This window comes from Sesamum indicum, linkage group LG6 (assembly GCF_000512975.1).
Source record: "Sesamum indicum cultivar Zhongzhi No. 13 linkage group LG6, S_indicum_v1.0, whole genome shotgun sequence".
In the NCBI taxonomy this organism is placed as follows: domain Eukaryota; kingdom Viridiplantae; phylum Streptophyta; class Magnoliopsida; order Lamiales; family Pedaliaceae; genus Sesamum; species Sesamum indicum.
The window spans coordinates 11,584,111-11,608,275 of NC_026150.1; the positions used below are offsets into that span (position 1 = coordinate 11,584,111).

Here is a 24,165-nt window from a genome sequence, read left to right on the forward strand (position 1 = left end):
CGATAGCCAAATTGTCCTTTTCTGAAGATGTGACGTTGGTCAACAGTTGCTGGCATTTCATAAAAGTAAGCAATGATAACAAATCACTACTGGACATCCTCAAACAATTCTTTCAGCTACATAAATTTAGTTTAAATAATTCAAACTTATAAGTTTTTTAAATCAATTACAACACTCATTTGAGTTTATTTTCAACAAAAAAAACTAATAATTAAACACTTAAACTAAGCATGCGGATGCTATCCGAAATACTAATAAAATTTGAAAAAAAAATAAAAAAATAAAAGTGAGATTTTGTAATTTATTAATTAAAAGTGGATGAAGAGTACGAGTCTCTGAATCTGATTAAAGTATTAAAATTGGGATTTTATATTATTTACGGAAAAATTAAAAAAAATTCTAAATCTAAAAAACCCTGCAGAAGTGTATCAATTCAGACATACGAGACGAAAAATAGTATTTCTCGTATTATTGCAAACACCTCGGACTTACAGAGTATGATGATTCCAGCAAACCATTTCCCGCTTCGTTCTGGGATTGCAGGCCGCCCATGCAAATCAACACTGCCATCACGGGTGCATTTGCATCCCTCTTCTTCTCCCCTCAATTTAGCCTACACAAAGCAAGGAGGTTAATATGTATTATACGACACTATTCTACACATGTTACGTATGTCTCATTTCCATATATTCAGCAATATTTCACATTTGTTTCTCTTAGCTTTGTGCCTTGTTCTTCAACTTTAGTCACAAAAAAAAAAAAAAAAGAAAATAAAAGGATTAAATGTTATTAGTCTCCCCATAAAAATAATAATATGCAAAAAGATCTCTTGAAAGATAAAGCAACACTACCCCTGCAAAAGAAAAGAAAAGGAAAAACATGCAAGAAGCCCTCTCTGATATTGAAAATGAATAAATTATCTTATGTGAAAAAAAAAGAAATTTACCTCTCTGTGTTTTTTTAAATAAAATTTATCTTTCTGTATTTTTTAAAATTTACGTTCTTAGATAGAGAGAGAAATTGCTTTATTTTAAAAATAGGGAGATAAATTATTATTTTTTTTCATAGGAGAGATAATTTGCTCATTTGCAATATCACAGGTGGTAAATTGCACTAAACACGAAAAGAAAAGGGATAGCCAATCTCCAATGTCTGAGATAGTGAACGTTTTTTTTTGTTAAAAATTATGTACTTGTTTTTATGGAAAATTGCAGTCCGAATCGGGTTTGGTTGAACTTGAACAAATTGTGATTGGTGTGTAGTTTAGAAAAAAATGATCAGTCACATAGTTGGTTCGATTCGATCAAACCTGATTCGAACAAAATTTTTCTTCATTTAAATTTTTTTTATGCCTATTAGAGTTTTTTACACATATGTAAAATGCAATTAACCCCAAAAGTTGTTTAAAAAGCTAGACTTCATCGTACTTCGTAAGTATGGAGCACAACATTGCAAAGTAAAAATGGAGGAAGACATAAATTTGTGGTGAAACAAAATGAAAGTGAAGAGGTAATTAAGTTGCTGACTGACCTCCTTGGAGACTTCGAAGGATGCCATTTCAAGAAGAGAGAAAGGGAAAATGTATGTTTGTAACTTCGATAAATTAGTCGATATGGAGAAACTAAATGAAGAGGGGAATTAAGAAGTAAGAGTTTGTGGAATTGAAAGGGGTATATATATAGAGTGAGAGGTTGCATAAAATTAAGGGCTGAGATTTTATGATAAAATATAATATGGGAAATATCCAGATGCCAAACATACGTAGTAGTAATATATATACATATGTGTTTTGTCGTTTGTAGGATGGTGTGGTGTTCATTGTTGTGACAACATGTCACACTCATGCATGACCTAATTGTGTCCCTTTCGCAGTTCTTATGGCTCTGCTTTGGTGGTCTGGTTTTGAGCCAATTAGTCATTGCTTGGTTTTCCACTAAGGAACAAGAGATGGAAAAAGATCATCATTGCATGCCTACAGCTTTATTCTTGATGCATAGTATTGTAGTATATCTTGAGTATCGTGGCTGGTTCATGTTTAATATTGCATCCACTAATTTGAGGTGGGGATTCATGATAGGTTTTAGGTCTAGGGAGAATTTGATCACATGCAAAATATGCATGCTTTACGCTTGTTGGAGACCTCTTATTTATAGATCGGAGATTGTTTAGAGATGGTTGGGAGAGTTGGGGAGTTAGAATTTAGTACATTAATTACATATTTGACAAATACTGTGCTCAAGTATTTATAGAGGGTCAACGTGTTGGGAACTGTACAAAGTCACATATCAAGATAACTATCCTCGGATGATTTTTAGAATCAATGTAATTTGTTATGAGGTTTTAGCATTGATGGCTTTTTTCAGCGAAAAGTTGATCGAGAAATTAAAATGAAAAGAACTATGAACCTTAGAGATGATAAGGTCAGAAAGTGAAAGATTAAAATAATTTTAACTAGGAAATTAAAGGACTATTCACTGCATTATCTTAAATAGTATTTTGGATGCTTTAATGGATAGTATAAGACCATTAATTGGATCAATGAATATTTAATGCTTTGAACTACTTGATTAATTATAATATTGGTGCTACTTAAAAATAAGCTTGTTCCAAGAAACCACGAAGAAAAAGTTCATAAAAATAGTCACATAGGGAAGTACAGAAGCAACAAGGTGGCGAAACCTACACAAAGGCCCAGAAGAGTGCCCATGTGGATGCATATGCGGTCCACGTAGGACTAACCTCCCTTGCCACCTGACTTGAAGGCTGAAGATGCAAACGAGCTTGAAATGTTATAGACCGATCCTCTGCAATTGACTTCACGATCGCCATCAAATGCGTGATGTGACTTCAATGGTCTATACCATCTATAGGCCTTGTCGGTGAAGAACAACAATAAAGTATAAACATAACACAACAAAGATGCCAGAGAATAAACTTTATTCTAAATATTTAACACTATATCGAATAAGATCACTCACAGTAGATTATAAGCAACCATTCAATTATCTTTTTGGTCACCTACTAATCCAGGTCAAAATCCACGCGACCTCCCTAGTCGGAATGAACTGCTAGGCTGTTCGAGCTCGCTACCTCTCCCAAATAAATGTTAAAGGCCCTGACAAAAGAGATACAAATCGTTAGGCTTGTTGGGATGGCCCCTAACTAAGACCCTCCGATGTTTAAGTCAGTGCTTGGTATCGAGGTCGTTATAAGAGATCGCTTGAACACAAGCGAGCTCAAGCAATCTGAAGTAGAGTTTTGAGCATAATGAATCCTTACCATAAATGCACTGTCCATGGAGTACTTATAGTATATTGAGGGGGTCTAGTTGTCCAATAGCTGTCACGTGCGTCGGGTTGCGGCTCCCAACCCAAGTGGCGACCGAACCCATCATAGAGACGCAGATCCTCTGGGTGAAGTTGTAATTTTGAACTCCTTCAAGGAAAAAATAGTTTTTTATAAATAAAATTAGGGTTGTACCCATCATTGCTGCCCCACTTCTTCTTAGTGTGTTTAGCACGCTAAGAGAAGTTAAACAGTCATTTCATATGAGTCTTTGGATTCTCTTGCTGTCCTTAGTATCCAGTCCTTTGTTTTGGTGTGTTTTTTTATGGTCAAACACCTAAATATGGGAGGATTTGACCTCATCACTGCTACTCATCCGCGATCTGCTCACTCTAGGTGCGATATGCTTACTCTAGGTGTGATCTACTTGTCTCTGGATACCTCACTTGCAAGTACTTCCTCGCGACCTCGTTTTTTCTTTTTGTCATGTCTTCGAGTCCTAGTTCAAGTTTGAAGTCTAGCTTTAATTCCAACTCCACCAGTTCGTTCGTGACCTCACGTCAGCCTTTAGCCCATAAAAATCAAGTCGGTCTTTCTTCTAGGATAGCTATAGATGACGATTTAGAAACCGTAACCCCCAATGTGACCCTTGAGCAGTAAGAAACCATGTTGCCCGACGAACCCTGACTTAGCATTGAAAGTACCTTACACATGACTATTACAACGATTAGGAAAAAAAATTATTTATTAAATTTTATTAAATATATAAAATTTAATTGTTTATTAAAATTTTATTATTAAATTAAAAATTAGGAACGATTTTAGTAATTGTAAAAAACTAAAAAAAAAAAAAAAATTGTTCCTGAAACCATTGCTAAAACAAGTCTAAAAAATATTACGAAATAAGACTGGCCGTTCCTAAAATAGTTATAAGAGACTATTCCAAACAAAATATAAACTGTGCCTAATACTATCTAAAAAATTGACCACTATACAATTCCAATAACAGTTCTTAAATATATCACCAGTAAAAAATAAATATAGTTCCCAAAATTCAGGCATAAGTATTACAAATACCGTTCTAAAATAACGCGAATTAAATTACGTAACCATTTCAAATGTTATCCAATGCGTTCGAATTATAAAGAAAGAATTTTTTATATTCAAATACACTGTTAGGAACGATCACCATCAACGTGTTACAATAACCGTTCCAAATTGGAATGGTCCTTCACCAATCGTTCCTAAATATTAGGAATGCTGTCTACAACGACGGATCATAAATCTTTCCAAACTTTGATTCAAATTAATTTCTAACCATGCCAAATGCCGACATAAATCATTGCAAACTTTGATTCAAATTAATTTCTAATCGTGCCAAATGCCGAAAAAACTGTTCCTAAAACGCTCCAAATCCCATATTTTTTTTGTAATGAATAGCTTGCTAACTACCGCCTAACAAATTGGCACACGTGGCACCGAGTTAGCAAAAATAAAATTGAGCTGTACAACTAATAAAAACGCTGAAACTAGAAAAAAAACGTCACTAGAAAAAACACGCTTGCTGCTGCTTCTACCTGGGTTAATGGTAGAAGACTGCATCACCACTAGAACTGTCTTTAAATGGCATTTCCCTTTAAATGGTCTTGAATTTAAACTCACACTCTTTTCAAAATTCTTAATTTACACCTAACCTTTTCTGTTATGGTTCGGATGAAAAAATGCTGATAAAAGTAGAAAAAGTACATAAAATTTCAGTTGTCCCTTATTAACATTTTCATGTATATTTTTGTACTCATAAATGGATAAATATAAGATATATATATATATATATATGGAGTAAGGTTAACTCATAATATTTTTTTTTTCATAAGTACAAAATTATTATATAAAAAACATTAAATAATGAGTAAAATTAAAAATTTATACAATTTTTTTGGTTAACGACAATATTTTTCGTCCAAATACTATCAAAAGAGGATCAGGTGTAAACAGTGAATTTTCAAAGGGGTGTAAATATATTTTCAAAAATATCTTTGAATAAAGCTATAATTTTACGTTTTAAAAGGGAGTGTACGCATAATTAACCCTTATAATTAATATAAACTAGTATAAGTATCTCTACATCTTGTGTATCCCCATAAAATAAGGAGGAATTTGTTTATGGAGGTTTGATACATAAAATGATAAAACTGACCTAACTGGATGACTTATAGAGGTGCTTAAAGTGATTCCTCCCTCTTTGGGGATGGGAAAAGACATAATATGGAATGTATAGCTCCAAAAGTTGGAAATGACCTAATTAAACAATCTGATAAGTTTAAAAACTACCTTGGAAAACAGTGTCCATAATTCCAAGATAAGCACCCAACATACAAATCTATCGATAGATCCACTACACTTGAGACGTGGTAGAAACTAGTCACGTACATAGCTTCTTTCAATTACCAAAAAAGAGAAAAAGGGTATATAGCTTCTTTAACATTATTTTTTTTTTTAAAAAAAAGAGCATCACTTTTCATTTTTAATTTATTTTTAATTTTATACTATTTCAGATTATGAGATTGTGCGATTGTTTGATCAGTCTTTCTTTTTTAGATTTGGCCATAAATTTTGAAATATTCATTCTATAATGTTTCTTGATATAATAAACATATTATTTTAATAAGATAATTCAAATATATTTTCGTTTTATCATGTCTTTTTGTGAGATAATTTATCACGAAACGTACTAATTCGATCATATTTTTATTTTTCACGCGACATTCAATACAAGAATATAAATTTACTAGAAAATACTGAAAATTAAAAACTGTGAATGAAAGTAAAACCAAAAGGGGCCAATTTTATTAAGGTTTAGTTAGTTATTAGTGTTTTTATACGTGAGATACTTATGTCTTAAAATCCTATTCCCCAGAACTATTGTTTGCTTAATAAAACCTCCATAGTAAACATATTGATGAGGGTTGAGGAATACCAACCTCATGCATCTTGTATCGATTTTCTCTTTAAATATGTCTTGTGTTATGAACGGATATCTAATGTCTTTGAACGGATTTAATCACCTCTTTGATTTAGTAATTCTTCGCTCGTCAAAAGAAAGCAATTAGTGTCTTCTAATAGCATTTTGAGGTGTAAAATCCTCTATATTTTTAATGTGATTGGAGGAACATATGTAACAGTCGACGTATTACTTGAATTTGTGGGTTCCCTATTTCTAATAGTCATAGAGACTTTTAAAACACTTCAAACTCTCTTTTTCACTCGTTTGTCCTACCAGTTAAAACAAGATATACTCAGTCAATATCTATCAGCAACTGATCATACGATTGACTCATCGTGTAATTATCTCTAAAAAACATGGATAAATAAATATGTATATATTTCTTTTTCTTTTAATTTTGTGAATGAGTACAATTAAAGTAAGGGGTAGTTACACTTTTCTCCCTTTAGGTTTAGTGCAATTACACTTATATCTCCTGTAATTTGAAAAATTATATTTAAAATTCTTGAGATTTGTTTCCGTCTAACAAATAGTCCCTCAATTAGTTAAACTTCACTGAATTTGTTAATATTAACAAAAAAATTGGAAAAAAACCTATATTTACCCTGATTAAATTATTACTGATCTATTGCAGGTCAGATAATTTTCTTTTATGACCAAACTACCCATATACGTCTTCACACGTTAATGCATGTGGGTAGGTATATCTTCACCGTTATAAGGTAGTTTATCTGAAAAGAATTTGTTGGACCTGCAGTATGTTAGTAATATAAGTCATTCGAGATTAAATATCAATTTCCATTCAATTTTTTTTTTTGTTAAAATCAGCAAATTCAGTGATTTTTGATTAATGGAGGAGCTTATTTGTTATATGAAAGTAAACATGAGGAGTGCAAGATGCAATTTTCCAAATCAAAGAAAATTCACGTATAACTACACCAAATTTTAGGAAAGAAAGTACAACTATCCCTTAAAGTTATTGCAGAGAATAACAAATGAAAACAAATGGAAAAGATCACTTCCGTGCCAAATCACTGAAATAAATAAAATAACAATGAGTAGTTAACTAAATTGGTGTGGTGATTCACACCTCACATTCAATGCCCGGAAAGTAAAGTGGTAGTCCTAAAAGGAGGACTGCCTACACACACTCATCATTTCTCTTTGATAAGTGGTTTTGAGTATTGAAAAGTGACAGTATAAGAACTTGATTTTCAACAATTCGGACAAGAACAAAAAACCAATGACCTAACAACCTAACAAGCCTACGTTTTGCAATTGTGAACTGGCAACCAATTATGAGTGTGGGGAGGGGTTCCATTCCATGTCTGCCTCAATCACCCATATATATATATATATATATATGTATGTTGATGATGCATTTGAGTTAGTTCATATGTGACTGGTGCAATAAATTAATAATTGCCAAAGTCTGCTTTGTGTTTTTGCTGATAATGGGAATTGTTTCTCAAAAAAGAGGGAAAAGAAAGGAAAAATAACAAAAAGAAAAGGGTAGTGGGACGTGACTCGTTTGTGTTCACATAAATAAACATTGCTCGTACGTATCATGGCTGATTCTTATGTATGTAGACATTCTATCCGATGTTTGGTCGTCTAGTGATCCACGATAATACATAGTTTAGAACTTTGATAAGCTCCTCTTGTACCTTCTTGCATGTTTGGAAAATACGTAATTTTGATCTGTGAATTATAAAATACGGAGGGGTATTTTTATTCGTACTGTCTGATATTTGAAGATTGTCATTTATGATTGTAGTTAAAAACTTTGATGTATTTAATCGGAGAAGTTATTTTTTTGGTCCTGTAACTTTAGGTCGTTGATACTTTTAGTCTTGTAACTTACTTTATTTATATATTTAGTTCTTTTTTTTTTGACGAATTGACATCTTACGTTTAATTATTCTTTTTAACAAATTTAATCATGTATTCATAATTTTGATTTCTTTCACCCTGTAATAGAGATTCATTTTTGGTCCTATAACTATGCTTAGGGTTTTAGAAAAAAAAATGAAATAATGTTTCATTCACAAGTTAAGTAAATTTAAAATTATCCACAATTACATTTACATTCCTATTTAATTAAAAAATAAAATAATATTTCATTTATCATAATTTTTTTGAGATGAAAATGAGATTTCATTCATGAATGAATTTAGACAACAAGAGCAAAGCCTGACGGAGGTAGATCATCAAGACTCCGGCACCAACCAACAACAAATTTAGCTAAATAATGAACCGTAGTATTGAGCTAAACAATCCACCGCACTAAGCTCGGGGATGGGTGAACCACAGGAGGTGGACTGGTTAATGTATTGAGTTGCGAGAGGCTGAGTGAGACACAAGCTAGTTTGGGGAAATGGGTGGGACAGGATATGGGGTTAAGGCCGGTGATTCATTAGTTCTTGGATTTGAGGTCGAGGTGAGAGGAGTTATAGGTACATGTCTAGGCGAGAGTGTTCAGTAGGGTGAGAGCGGCTGTCTGCAGTAGGAGGAACATTTTCGAAGACATCAAAAATAGAAGGACCACGTTTGGGAGGAGGGGTAGGAGTAGAGTAGGATTGAAGGGAGTTGGGGAGCGAATAGGCGACTGAATGAGGAACGAAGATAAGGACCCCCTTACTGGTTGCTATCCTATTCCGAGACTGAGCCAGTAACACTACCCAAAGCCAAGGTCCATAAGGGGAATTCTCTCCTGGATCACAGAAATCCTCCCTCACACTGGCGAGATAAGTGAACGAGGCAACCACACAAGTTGCAAAAATTAGGGAGTCTCTCATATGTGAACGCCATCAATTGTTCATCCCCCAAGACTGTTCGATGTTTTAACGCCCTCTTGAGGGGTTTGCTAACATCTATGGCCTCTTGAATGTGCACCAACAATCCCCAAGCCACTCCAGCCTCATACATATTAGTGTCTTTAAACAACCCCAATTTGTTCCAACAAATGAGCACACTTCCCTCATCATCTTTCCCAATGGTAAGCCGTGAATGTGCACATGGAACTAACATAAATTCAAATCAAGTCAAGTTTTATACCCAAGCTTTTTTGGTCTCATCAATTGACACTATTTGTGGGAACACAAATCTAAGATGTGAGCAATACGTACAACCAACATTGGAACTGAGAGATAGGATGGGTCATGCAATGAGTCGGGGCGCTTTGAATATCTAGTCTGCGTAGCAGGGAATGCCCTTGTCACTGTTTTGAATTAAACATAATTAATTCTAGAGTGGAGTATGACAACTATTCCCTCTCTAGTTGGTATAATTTGGTAACATCTTTTGAACTCGAAATCCCTCGAAGGAAGAACTGGAACAGGGACTAAGTTAGTCTTGGCGTAGATTACTGACAAAATGTTACAGGAGATCTCGAAACCATACAAAAAGGAGAAAATTTGAAATGCCTTATCGTAGATGGTCCCATTGAGATTCCCAAGGCTAGATGGTCCCATTGTTATGTTAATCGAGATGATGTTGTCTCAAGCACCCTTCTACTTCTTAATAACCTGATTTTGCCACTTGAATTGAACACACACACATTTCGTTGATATCGAAGTGTAAAAAATCAAGAACCCTCACCTAATTTCTTCTAATCCGTTGCAATGTAGCTTATAGAAAAGCATCCAAAACCATAAAAAATAAATTGAAATCAACTCTGGATGCTATAATTTCCTCGTGTTAGTCTGTCTTTGTGCCCGAAAGGCTAATCACTAACAATGTACTCGTTTCCTTTGAAGTGAAGGTGAGGGACTCGCAGAATAACGCTCATTCCCCAGTACATTTACTTTCAAGTAGTGAGCGGGGAACAAAATGAGTACGTCGGATGAAGAATATGGCTCCATACGGGAGCAGTTCTAGTAAGATTTTTGCAATATGAATACCTAATTGGTCAGGAGCTTTTTTACCTCGAAAAATTATAGAATTACCTCATGGAGTAACCAGTTTTTCCATTGATTCATTTCATAACTCCGAAGTTTCTTATCCCCTAATTTCGAAAAAACCATTCCTTGTGTTTCAAAAGAATCCTTTATTTCAGGCTTAAGAAAAAAAGGCACCCCTTGATATTGAAGAACTGATCTGAATTTATACGAGTTACTAACTTGAATTTGTGATAATTTTGAACCATTAATACCAAGAAGCGAAGTAACAAGGGGCATATGGCATTGAAGTTGGACATTAGCAAAGCTTGCGACAAGTTTGAGTGGAAGTTCCACGAAAATGTCCTAGTCAGATTGGGGTTGCTTTCTAAGTTTGTTCGGTTAATTATGCTTTGTGTTTTGTCAGTATCTTATTCGTTAACCTGTGTTGCTCTCAATTTGGCTATGTCATCCAACAAAGAGGGCTTGAACAAGGAGACCCCTCCCTTACTTATTGTTTCTATGCACACAGGTTTTTTCTTGTTTATTGCAGAAAAAGGAGAGTTGCGATAGGTTGCAAGAAGCTATTGCATATCACTAGGCCCCCCGAGTCTCCCACCATCTCTTTACCGACGACACCTTGATATTCTGTCAGGCTACAGCTGAGGCTGCATCTTGCATATTGGAGGCCTTGGAGACTTTTGGGCGAGCATCAAGATAGAAAATTAACTTCGCCAATTCTTCAGTGGTCTTTACCAGAAATATAGAATCAACTCTTAGAGATGAGGTTTAGGGAGCTCTAAATATTTGGTTAGAGGGTAGACATGATCTTTAGTTGGGGATCCCATCTGTGGTTGGAAAGTTAGGCAAGTCAATTTTTCAGTCAATCCGAAATAGAATTTGGCAACAAATCAGCAGTTGAAATGAACACAACCTTTCACAAGCTGACAGAGAAATTTTAATCGAAGCGATAACCCATGCTATTCCAACATATGCAATGGGATGCGTTTGGCTTCTTATCTCTCTAATTAAGGAGATCCAGTCTATGGTGTTTGATTTCTAGTGGCACAACAGCGGTTCTAAAAAAATCCATTGGATAAGTTGGTAGAAAATGATTAAGCAAAAATCTCATGGTGACATGGGATTCTGAGATCTTCGAGCTTTCAACCTTGCAATGCTCTCCAAACAGCTATGGAGGATAATCTCGAACTCGGACAGCTTGCTTAGTTGGGTGCTACGAGCAAAGATATTTCCCAGATGGGATGGTTCTGAATGCTACAGTCAGACGCAATCCATCATACACATGGCGGGCATATTTGTTTCACAATAAATCGTGAAAGGGGGACTTAGGCGGTACGTTAGTTCTAGCCAAATAGTTAGACTTTAGGAGGATCCTTGGATTCCGAAGCTTTTATCTTTTCGAGCTCTTTCACCTCACTATGTTGTTCGCAATCACTTGCGAACATGTCACCTCATTTCTGACAACACAACGGACTAGAACCATTTGCTCGTTCGGGATCTATTCTGGCCGGATGAAGCAAAAACCATACTAGAAATTCCACTTAGCACATTAGATGGGGAGGAATTCTTCGTTTGGCACCAAATGGCAAATTGTAAGTTTTTGGTTTGCAGTGCTTATCATGTGGCCAAGTCTTTGGCTGATCAGTAACGTCCTTATACCTCGCTATCTAGTTCCCCTGTTTTGAATATTATTTGAAATATTAAAGTCCCATGGAAGATTCAGGTTCTCTAATGGATATTAGCACAACATGCAATCCCCAATTGGAGTGAATTTGAGTAATAAATTGCATGATGAATCATTTGTTTGCCCATTGTACCAAGTTGAAAAAGGGGACAAGGAAAACATACCTTTCTCCGTTGTCCTTTTGCTCACCAAGTCTGGTGTTGCTCACCTGCGTTGGGCATTTGTTTCTGACTTCTCATCTGGATCTTATGGTTGGCGAGAGAGGATTGCAAAGAGACTCATTAAATTATTACTGTTTGTTAAGCCCTCTGGTGGAACCGTAGCTGCACTTTCATGGGTCATGTTCCTGATAAGTTTATCTCCTTTGCCCTCAACTATTTTCACACATACCACCAGGTTAATGCATCATCGGATAGTATTTCCTCCCATGTTGCTCCTGGTCCCGTCTTGCCATTGGTTTGATTAAGCTTAACTATGATGGGTAGTCTTTGAAACGACCACAGAAATTGGGGTTGGTATGTTGCTCGAGATCTCGCAGAATCTCGGTTAGAGTAGGCATATGCCAAGCGTGAATACGTCATAAAGCCACAGGAATAACACCTGGTAGAGACCCAATCTTGAGTACAATAAATACCGCGACTTCGATCTTTTTCAATGAAATCATCATGCAGTAAATCAACAAAGGCCAAAGTGATGTCTCTTTCTCCTTCAAGTTTACCTACTACGGTATCAGAGTGAATATGATATCCACCAGACAGATGTAACGCTCTAGGTAGTACACGAAAGTGCATACCATGATTCTTCTGTCATATTCCAACTGAAATGGAATATTACTACTGAAATAGAATTGTACACCCAGAATAGTTCTAAGAAGACATGATCCCAAGTCGATACTTGACATGTATCCCCTCTTTCAGGTCCACCACAAGGAAAACGAAAACCAAGATTTGCTTGAAGCTACAAGCAAATAGAACACCTTTCAGGAGTATCAATATCGTGACATGAATTGTAAATGCATGAATATAATGTACCAAGTCAGCAGTTCCTAACGGAATAGGTCGCAAAGCTACTTTGCCGCCCACCTACTAAATCACCACACCCCCAAGTTAACTGGTGCTTGCCGTTGCACCAGGAGATCTTCTTTAGTGGATCCCTCTTGTTCTTGTTTAGTTCCCTTCATTTCGGAAGCTGTTTCTATTTCTACATCTCTTTCTTCCTCACTTTCCACCCTTTCTTCCGTTTTTCCTTTCAGTTTCTTAGTAAGAATGGAGATTCGTTTTTTTCATTTTTTTAAACTATGAATAAAGAAGAGAGGATAGGCTCATTACATTCATTAAAAAAGCTATAAAAATTTACCCTAAGTAATTGAGCGTGGTGGTGAATGTATGGAATGGAAAGCAGTCCGACAATAGAGGAAAGTTGATCCAGAACTCGTGGAAGCCATCACTACTCGTGAGGCCGTCTTCTTTGCCCACAGATCCAGTTCGAGGAAGATACTACTTGAAATGGACAACTCCAACCTTCACCTCAAACTATCTTCTTCCCAGCTAGATTGCTCTGCCATTGGTGCCCTCACTCGCGATATCAAACAATTTGCATCAATTTTTGATAGTTGCCAATTCTCACTTATCCACAAAATTGGAAACAAAGTAGCTCATCACTTGGCTAGAAATGCCACTAACACTACTTCCGGGGTCTCCATTTTCACCCATCTTGTTCCTTTCTTTTCTTTAAAAAAAAAAAAAATCAAAACATACATACAAATCTATAGCCCCTTTTTGACCTATAACAAGTCCATCACCTCAAATTAAAAACTATTGTTTACTTTGCTTACATGTAACCCCATCCATAGGATTTGGTGGATTTTATATACTATTCCATAAGTAAATTTCGATCTCAATTTGATCATTTTCCTGACAAAAATACTCCTTGAACAAACTTATAAGGTTTTAGAGAACTTAGGAGGATCTAATTTTATTATTCTTCATCTTATATGGTTGAATTTTACATCTTATCTTTGTTTTACTCCCAAAATCTGACATAATTACAAAAGCTACTCGTTACGTATCACATTTACATGCATATATATAAAATATTAAATTAAAAACATCAAATATAAATAAAAAAAATATGAACCGTATGAATCCATTATTTATGTTAATAAATTTTGAAAATAATTAAAAATATTTTATATATATGCCCATCATATTTATTAATTATAGATACCACCTCAGCATGTTAAAGAAACTCAGCTGAACTCAAAGGACATTTTTGTTGCTAAACATTAATCAAATTCAGATCAACAATTTTCTGTCAACAACAAGAGAAAACTTCAAAATTCACATTAATTTTTTCCAAAATAATGAGCTAAATACAGGGCGAGGCAAACCTACGGTCTTGTAAATAAAATTTTTGATCTAACAAAAACCTTTTGATAATTATGAAAGTACTCAGGAAAAGATTACCCTCACATTTATTCATTTCAATGGCGACATTCAAAATCCATTGCTCTTATAGACAGATGTGTATGGAAAGCATCCTTCATGGAATCAGACATTTTTCAATAGAGACTGCCCTCTCACCATTCCTACAAGGCTACAAATTACCACAAGCTCTAAGCCTTTTCAGATACTTTGTGTACTGCCTGTCTATGTACAGATCACAACAACCAACCTAAATTCCTATTACCTACTTTGCACTTCAGCCTACCACACACTATAATCTGCAATTCTGCATTGGTTAGTATTCTGTAAAATTCAAAGATATGCAGTCATATCTCTTGGAGGATGGAAGCTAAAAACCCAAATGAGAAGTCTGAATCTGATGAGAATATGCAAAAAGGGTGAAATGTCTGTATGGCAAAATCCAATAATTCGAGAAGGAAAATGAAAACAGAACATAGAATAATGCAAGAAACAAGAACTTATTCATGGATGTGAATACAAAAACAACATAAGCAAATAGGAGCCAGTTTATCTGTGCCTACGGTAGATGATAAGGATTAGTGTTAAGACAGCAGAAAATAAGTAGTGGCAGTAATGAAACTTTCGTATGCATCAGGTCACAAAACTATTTGTATTTGCAGAAGTCACCACTTCTATAACAGACCACTGCAAAAGTTCTTACTACTGTAAATTCTAGAAATTGCTTTTCTAGCAACTAACTCCAAAATAACAATCTCTTGATTGTCCTCGTGTGAAGATTTTGATGCCGCAAAAATGTATAATCATTCATTTTGATCACTTAAAAGGGGCTGCGATGCCGAACCTGCAATGATTGAATATATACAATTATTTATACTGTGAATAGTGGATATCAACAGAATTGCCAATTGCAGAAATATTTAAAAGTTTTTAAGTTGGAAATTTTATTGCATTAAATATTTGGAATATATGAAAAAAATATATCTTTATCTAAAATACCCAATGTTATGAAATCCTATGAACTTAACCAACTAGTTGAATAGTACATTTGAGAGCTAGTGCTCACATTTATGATTTTGCCCTTAAATTTCCATCAGGAACCAACTTGAAGTACCAGGGGGGTAAAATTCAATATTAAACTTAAGTTGAAAGATTACCAGTGGTTTTTGCCGTATTCATCTCTCTCCTCTGCTTTCTGCCTTTTCTTACTAATGATTTTGTGTTCTCTATTCTAAGTTACACACTATAAGAAACAAAAGAACCCCCCCCCCCCCACCCACCCACTCCACCCATACATTAAGGAATATTCTGGTCTTGGCATATAATGGTGATGTCTATATTAGAATGGAGCTTAATGTTTCATGGATGTAATACTTTGGCTCTGGAGGCTATTTATCAAAATCTTTGCCTGCTTCAGGTATCAGTTCCCTTAAGTATCCAGACAAATTCAGATCCAACACATTGATCAGAAGGAGACTCTATCCATTTTATTCTGGACAGGAACATAGATCAGACTCCCCTCTCCTACAGAATTAACATTTATGTGTCTGTGCTATCAATTCCAGGAAATAACTCTCTTCAACAAAAGGGAATGGTGTCCCTCGTCACAGTCAGAGTGAGATAACGGAGTATGTTTTATAAAGGGCTCCGAACTGCCCTGAATTATGCCATATATTTAGAGTTGAGATTTTCGCCGGAATTTCATTTGAGTTAAGAAAGGATGCTTCGGGGGCACACTATAAATCACGCATTGATTCATCATGGCATAATCCAAGGTGGACATCCCTGAGCATAACCGATTAGATGTGAAATTTGTTCCAACATCACCATCAGCTCGATTTGCACTATTATCTATTCTTGCATCCTACTGCATGAAACTCACATTGTACTTGTACAAAAGGATAAAAGAATTAATGATAATACGAAACATACTGCAATCGATTGTCCTTTCTTCTCAACATTATAGGTCAAAAAGCATGATTTAATTTCTTAAGCTACAGAATCACAAGGGATATAAAAGAATCAGCTAAATCTATGCATGTCCCCACACATGCAATGCCAAGAATGACATGTAGCTTTCGATCCACACATCAATAAAATGATAGAATGGACCCAAAATTACCTGGAAGCAAAATAAGAAAGGAATATTACCTGCAAGATTATTTTGCTCATTGGATGATTGTTTGGAGAATTTTTCTTTTATTTCAATCACAACCAAATGAGTCAATAGCAGTCCAGCAGCAGAAGCACCAATTATCAGCATAGAGAAAACCGCATCCCAACTCATTGATGAAAGAATTCCAGTCAAAAGAGGACCTATAGCGGCACCAATAGATCCAGTACCGTCAATGATGGCTGTAACCGTCGCCAATGCTCGAGAATCACCTTTTAAAGAACTGTGAGTACCAAGGTCAGCAGAGACTGCAGTTGTTATAAGTGCATACGGCCCATTTACAAGTAGGCCAGTTATCATCATAAGAACAATGTTGGTGACTTTTGACATGCTTCCATATCTGCGGTACAAAAGCATAGAAGGGATTGCAATATACATGAAGCTAGCAGCCGTAGTAGCTCGAGCTCTGAGTTTATCAGATATATAACCAGCAAGCACTCCTCCAATTATTCCTCCAACGTCAAATAGAGTAGAGAGATTTCCTGCAGACTTCACTGACATATACTGTCCCTCAATAGCTGTACCAAGATACGGATAGCCAAATGAGAGTGGAGAAATGTGTAAGATGCCAAAAATAAAACCCTTGACGAACAAAATAAGACCATATGTACTTGCACAATATATTTGATCATGAAATACTAGCACTGCATTAACTGTGAAATATAAACAGTTTTAGAAATTTGAAGATAGAATGTTTACACGCGTAACAGAAACTAGAATGACATCTGTTGTCCAGTGAATACATTCACTCAATAGGAGCAAACAGAAACATTTAGAGAAGGAATTTGTCAACTTGGAGATTTTAACCTTCATCCATGCGCATGATTCCTTCAAGAAAGAATCTTCCTATCTACTTGCCTTATGTCACAACTGCATTTTTAGTAACTAGTCAGAATTATCATTCAGCACAGGAGGCATGTAAAACATTAAAACTGATATAATTACATAGACACTTCTGAAGTTTGTTCAATTACCAAAAGTCCAAACCTCCTGGCTAACTACACTGACACTCCTGTTGAAGACCTTTGGATCTTCTAAAATATTCACATCAGAACTTTGATAATGTTAGGGAAAAACTTAGTACTTCCCAATTAATTTATTAGTTCCTCTTCTTTTCCCTTTTAAGAATATGTTATTACTATTTAACTGATTTACCAATTAATAATGATTAATAAACAATTTAGTTATGTAAATAAATTAATAGGGAAACACAACCATTTCTTATATTTCTTAACTAATTGATAACTAAATAATGATTGAAAAAATTAACTACATCAAATGTATAATTAATCAAATAATTGATAAAAAATAAATAGCAATCCATGTCTCTAATGTAACACTAATACATATGTACTTCTTGTTTACAAATATATATTAGATATATATATATGTATTGAATTATATATCTTCACATATAAAGACACATTTTAATAAGTTGAAGAGAAGAGAGAGGTGGTTATTCGCTAAATTTGAAAATCTTAGGGACATGGACTAAGTTTTCCATATTATTTTAATTTTACTCATGTTCTCTAATTTTTTTGGCTATTTCATGGAGAGGTAACTGTGGCTATTCATCCTTTCCTGCCAATTCTTTGGCAAACAAAAACTAAGAGGTGATATCAGTATAATTGCAGAGAAGGTATGCGTTTTCGGTAACTTCACTGAATGACAAGCCATGTCAGATAAAGCTCTGAATAGTTCCCTTCTCTGACAGCTCGAACTGTTATATAAGAGGGCCATTCAATGAAACTGAATTTCACTGATGCTGGAACTTTAAGTATATGTGCTTACGGCTTTCTTCATATATTTCTTTCTAGAAACCAGCAAGGATAAAATGGAAAAGTTGCACCTAGCTCCCATGTAATTTGACCTGATGTTGGGGGGTTTTCTGGGTAATTATCCTAAGTTATAATTGCATCCCTTCTCCAACATCCTAACATTTGATATAATACAGCATTTCAACACAACAGAGTCTATATTAATACTGGAATCTGTGCTGTGGATCTCAGGGCTTTCTTCATATATTTCTTATGAAAAGGCAGTAAGAACAGCAATAGCATGAGGAAGGTAGGATAAAAATTGGAGACGAAAGTAAAGTTCAGGTAGCCCAAGCTTCCCTTCGCAAGTTGAGTTGGTATTTTTATAATCATCTTCATCATAAACCTTTGGCAGTCCCAAAATGTGGTTCTATTTTGTTCTTCTATAAGACAATGCTTGGGACCTACTTAAGTGCACAGAAGAATCTTCTCTTTTATATATTTAGACACTTGTTATATAGAGTATTCCCTTGTTCAGTTATTTCAAGTCATTTTAAGATTGAGCAAACACCACGGAATTGCTTCTAGATTTTGAGATTATTGGTCTCAAGTTGCCAAAAGTATTGAGATACAGTTCTGGTTGTGGAAATATGGTTACACTATATAGGACCTAATTGTACTATAGCAGCCCACATGTGAGAAACTTCAATCACGATTGGGACTGTTATCTCAAGTAATAAGCCACGACTAAGAGAACCGCATCTAGTCCATTTAGAAGGTTCTGCAGAGGATTGGAACTATTAAGTTGCAAAGTAGTCAGCAGAAAGAGGATTGCAACCTAACCAAACTCCATTTCTCATCAGCTAATCCATGGATGTTGTGTGGCTTTCGTAAAACCCTAACCTGTCTTTGACAGTTATAAGTGCTTTCATTTGGAAGTAGACACAGAGAGCTAATAGCGTATCATATTTCTACGAGTAAACTGGCTCGTCGCAGTTACTTATGTACAAAGATAACTAAACTAACAATCTTGAATTAGAAATTCACATCGATCATTAGCAAGCATATGACGGCACTTCAGTCCTAAGAATAATAAGCATGGTAACTTGCAAAACAAGTTGAACTAATTTGTCAAAATGTTGAAATCTTGTGAAAAATCTTCAGAAAGCTCAAAATAGGCATGTTTGGAAGTGTTTTCATGCTCTTTAATCAGGTTATGGCACTACAATGAAGGTACAAGGAAATCCCATGGAGTTTATACAAATATCCGATCCCCCTACAAAAGAATACCCCATGCCCTGTGTTCAACCAAGCTCAACTGTCAAAGGAGATAGACTCTCTTATATTCCACCAATCATTTTGTATTTGTTCCATAAGGTAGAGTATGTTTTGGTTTCATCACTAGTCACTTGAAACAGATACCCCAGTATTACATCACTCCATCCACGAAGCCATACACAAAAATTTTCAGTTAATCTTATAGGCATAGGCTAGTAAACACAAGGTTCAAGAAAGTGGTTTGAGCTAAAAATTACATCCGTGGACACAGAGACCAAGAATGTTGCTTCATCCAATGAATCACATTGAGATCGCTATAAGCTGTAAAAATGCAAATGATTGATTCCATAAGACTGAGATATATGTACAGGTTAAAAACTGATTTAAACAAGCAAACCACTAATTGATATTAATAAGCAGATTGGAGTTGAAAAATACCAGTCTGACTAAGGTAGAATGGCAACCAATACAGGAATGTGTATGCAACCATCTTTGCAAAGAAGAGACAGAGTGCAAATGGAATAACTCCAGGTATTAAACAAGCCTCGAGGAGTCCAATACTTTTCTTACTTCCAGAAGTTCTCTTGTGGTCACTGTGCTGCCCATTTCCAGCCAAGTGCTCTTTTAATTTCTGGGCTTCCTCATCTTGGGGTAGAGTTACAACCTTCACAGGTGTACCATCTACAACAGGGAATCCAACATCTTCAGGGTAAGCAGCCAAGAACAGATATACTATTATCCCGCTTAGGAAAATAAATGCACCAGGAAGTATAAAAGACCATCCCCACCCATACTGCAAAACACTAGCAGCAAGCAACGATCCAGTAATATTTCCAATTGAAGTGTGAGCATTCCAAACACCCATTATCAATCCTCTCTTCCTCTTGCCGAACCAATTCCCAATAACAGCGACAACTGAAGGCCAACCAGTGGCTTGGAACAAACCAGCAACCATTTGCATCACCAAATAAAACCCAAAAACATGAACATCCAGAAAGTAACCCATTCCAAATAACCCTACAAATATCCCACTGCCAACCATTCCAGTAGTCAGGAATATACGGAGGTCCAATTTGTCACCCAAATGCCCTGCCACATACATTCCAATCGAATAACAAGCAAGAAATGCCACATCAATCTCGCCCAATTTCGAAGTCCCATCCTTCCGATTAAACGGAGCCCAACCCTTGCCTTTCTTCAAGTCAATCTCGTCTAAGCTACTACTGGTCACCATCCGCTCCCTCTCGATGAAGACATCGCCAACGGGCCACGGACTAAATCCGGTTGAATTAGCACTGGGGTCTGGGTCCAGAACACTCTTTACTATACTACTGGGTTTTCTAGAAGCATGGTAAGCTGTATAAGCTATGAATGTAACCAACAAAACAACGTACCTGTATGTGGTTATACTCCAATCTTTTCCCCTGATACTCCTAATTAGCAAAATCCCAGGTGGGTTTCTCCTGTTATTATCCATCGTTCTCCCACTAGACATGTTTCCAATTTCCTAAAAGTCGTAAAACTTACAACATTGTTGAAAGTGAAAGCTGAAACCTGATCAGACAAAAAAAAAGTTGCCAAAATAACAGCTATATGATAATTTAAAACGTCAAAGGAACAAACGATAAGCATCAACGACACCTTTTTTCCGAATTTTTATGAAATTCTTGAATTCTCTATGTATGGGATCCGAGATGCGGAAGGCATGTTTATGTGTGTAGGGAGAAGGGAAATGAGCAGAGCGAGGGTGGCGGGAGGAGAACACGTAGGCGTGGAGGGACACGTGGAAAAACCTTGCATATTTTGAACTCTGCTAGTTCGTCGCCGCTCATACGGACCAACGCTAGTTTATAAAATAAAGGGATAATTACACAATTCGAGTTTGAGAGTCTTTATGTAATTATACGTAAATATATGTAGAAAATTATATTTAATATTTTAAAATTTTATTTTTATTAATAAATAAATTTTTTATTTAATTAAAATTTACTAAATTTATTTATATTAATAAAAAGAATTAAAAAAAGATTATAAAGGTGATAAAATATCTCTTATGGTCCCTTAAAACTCCATTAAACTCACAAATATCAGTGTGACCTAAATTAAGTATTTTGAATCCCATTATACTGATTGATAGGTCTTCCTAACTTGTTCAGCTTCTACACAAATTTGGGATTTATGACCTTGTTCAATATTATAACTAGGCGTTAACTCAAGATTCATCATTTTTTTGATTGAATTTAAATTTAAATGACCTAATATACTATGCCATAAATTAGAAGATTTGACATTCATGATAACAAAATCAGAAACAACAGTTTAATTACTTTCAACACGAACTTTAAACAAACCATCTGATAAATAACATTGCCAACATGAATAAATAACTGGCGAATCAATTCATTTGAAAGAGAATTTTTGTATTACAAATTTATTGAATTTAAAAAGGATAGTTCATAACCCTCACTAACTATTATAAAATGGACAAAATGCATAAAACTCCCATGTGTTTTAAAAATTTGCAAAAAACACCCTCCTATTTTGAAAATAGGCTGAAAACCACCTCTTATTTTGTTTTAGTCAGCAAAAAACTCACATTCTGTTAACAACTAACGGAAGTGGAAGATACGCGCGTCTGATGCGTTTGGCAGTCGTTTTCTGCGGTTTAAATTCATATTTAATGACACTTTGGATTAAAATATACCTTTATGGGTCTATATAGATACAAAGGGCTTTTTGGTTTGTTTTATGTCTTCTTTTTGCTATTTCTCACCCTAAAAAATAAGTATTAAATTATTTTTCCATATTAAATTTAAATTAAACTAATAAATTAATTTAATTTATTTACAAAAGGCGAGCGATTGGTGATGGTCGGCGACCGAAAAATTGATATCTATGCATAGAGTTGATGAAAATCAGTGGGAGGTGGCTCATTCGATTCGCAAGGAGGAGGCGAAGAGATTGGTGGTGGTCCGCGATCGTGGGTCGCTTCGGTGACGGCGAATCGATGGCGGAAAGCTTCGGTGGTCGTGGTGGTAGCCCAACGTCTATGGTTGATGAATCCCACATTGTTTGAGGGGAAATGTTCACCTCATCAAGGGGAGTCGAATCGTATGTTTGCCAGCCGGCGACATACTGTGAAGGCGCCGAAATTTTAGAGAGAAGGTGGCGGCAAAATGTTGGGCGAATCAACGGATTTCAAGGGTGCCGTGGCGGCGCGTCCGGAGGAATTTCATGACACACGCACTATGGTTGGACCAGTCGTGCGACGACGAGTCTAACGGTGGTGATCAGGACGGGAGACGCGCCGGCCGGTGGCAGCGGGGGAAAAGGGTGGGGGTTGTTATTTTTTTTATATATATAATAATAATATATTTTTTAATTTTAAAATATATTTTTTAAAACTTAACGGTTGAAATTAATTGATTAGACCTAACGAATAGTATTTGATCAAAGAAGATCCAACGGTCATTAAAATAAGAAATAATATATTAGGCAAGGATATAATGGTTATTTTCTAAAAAATTAACACTGTTAGTTGAATTTAACAGAGAGGGGGCGATTGAGCTGAATTTTACAAAATACCAGGGGGCTTTTAGTCTATTCTCAAAATATGAGGGTGTTTTTTGCAGATTTTTTAAAACACAGAGGGGTTTATGCATTTTGTCCTTACAAAACCACTAGATAATTCTCCTAACAATAGGTACATGGTGAACTCTTTCCAAAGAAAGAACGTGCTTTGAAGGATACTTCAAGTCCATGCTTTCTATCCTGAGTACTTTAGTTGTACTAAAGTTCCCCCATATTTATTGTCTTTCCATTGACGACCGGATATGGCATAGAAAGTGATTTATTAGCACAAACATGCACATTTGCTCCAACATCAATCAACCAATCAAAAGGTTTATAAATAGTCAGAAGTTCGGTTGTACCTTTAGTTGCTCCTGAGGTGCTAGCACCGCTAGAACCCCCCACAATCATGTTGATAACTGCCTACACAGTCTTCACTTTTTTAGATGGACAATCCTTAGCCTAGCATCTAACCTGCCCACAGCTCCAACAAGGTTTGCTTGTTTTTGTTTTTTTGTTTTTGACGGCATTAGTTTTGTTGATAATTTTTTTAGTTTGTGCTCACATTATTCCCTTTCTTTTCCCCAATTATCAAGTTGGCCCTTGGGCTGATGCGCATAGGCATATTATGAGTCTAATTTTTGTACTCTTCCTCTATAGTAATCACGATCATAAGATCATCCAAAGACAATCTCCCTTTCTGATGCTTTAGTGTCATGCCAAAACTTTTTCAAGATTAAGAATTTTGTCCACTATGGACATGACCAGAAACTTCTCAGAAAGCTTCATCTCAGTATCAGACAAAGCACGCTCAAGGTTGATAATCTCATGCGTATGTTCAGTTACAAACCTTCCCTTAGCCATCTGATACCTCATGAACTTAGAATCAAAATACTTTTCGAGCCCTTCCGCTTTGATATATTATATTTCCTATCCAATTCATCCTATAACGATTTTGCAGTATCGGAGTCGGAACAATATACATCAAAGAGCGTATTTGACATTACTGACAAAATAGCCCCTCGACCTATTTGATCCCTTTTAGTCCACTGTGCAATCTCAGCAGTTTTGGGATCTATATTAGTTGGTTTA

The 24,165-nt window shown here is 35.6% G+C and overlaps 2 protein-coding genes across 3 annotated transcripts in view; both read right to left on the reverse strand.

The window, feature by feature from the left end:
* The window catches only part of LOC105164382 (protein NRT1/ PTR FAMILY 7.3), a gene marked incomplete in the record, with an annotated part of 7,466 nt that extends 5,782 nt beyond the window's left edge, over positions 1 to 1,684 (reverse strand). Inside the window, 2 exon segments of the mRNA XM_011083024.2 lie at positions 493 to 613; positions 1,531 to 1,684. Of these exon segments, the coding sequence (XP_011081326.1) occupies positions 493 to 613; positions 1,531 to 1,557 (148 nt within the window).
* LOC105164383 (putative glycerol-3-phosphate transporter 4) lies at positions 14,709 to 21,280 on the reverse strand. Of its 2 annotated transcripts, none has more exons than XM_011083027.2 (4): positions 21,145 to 21,280; positions 19,942 to 21,057; positions 16,447 to 16,986; positions 14,709 to 15,139 (listed from the first exon to the last, which is right to left on the reverse strand). In XM_011083027.2, the coding sequence occupies exons 2-4, from the start codon at positions 20,996 to 20,998 to the stop codon at positions 15,099 to 15,101; spliced, it is 1,638 nt and encodes a 545-aa protein (XP_011081329.1). In that variant the 5' UTR covers positions 20,999 to 21,057; positions 21,145 to 21,280; the 3' UTR covers positions 14,709 to 15,098. The 2 variants fall into 2 exon arrangements, with proteins under 2 accessions (XP_011081329.1, XP_011081330.1); XM_011083028.2 differs by having other exon boundaries at positions 19,942 to 20,805; positions 20,898 to 21,243.

Excerpts from the sequence above, each read along its gene's own strand:
- LOC105164383 (XM_011083027.2), bottom strand. The coding sequence starts at position 20,998 with ATGTCTAGTGGGAGAACGATGGATAATAACAGGAGAAACCCACCTGGG. Across the intron at positions 16,987-19,941 it reads ATTCTACCTTAGTCAGACTG|CTATTGAGGGACAGTATATG; the intron begins GTATTTTTCAAC and ends ATCTTGGTACAG. Across the intron at positions 15,140-16,446 it reads TGAGCAAAATAATCTTGCAG|GTTCGGCATCGCAGCCCCTT; the intron begins GTAATATTCCTT and ends CAATCATTGCAG.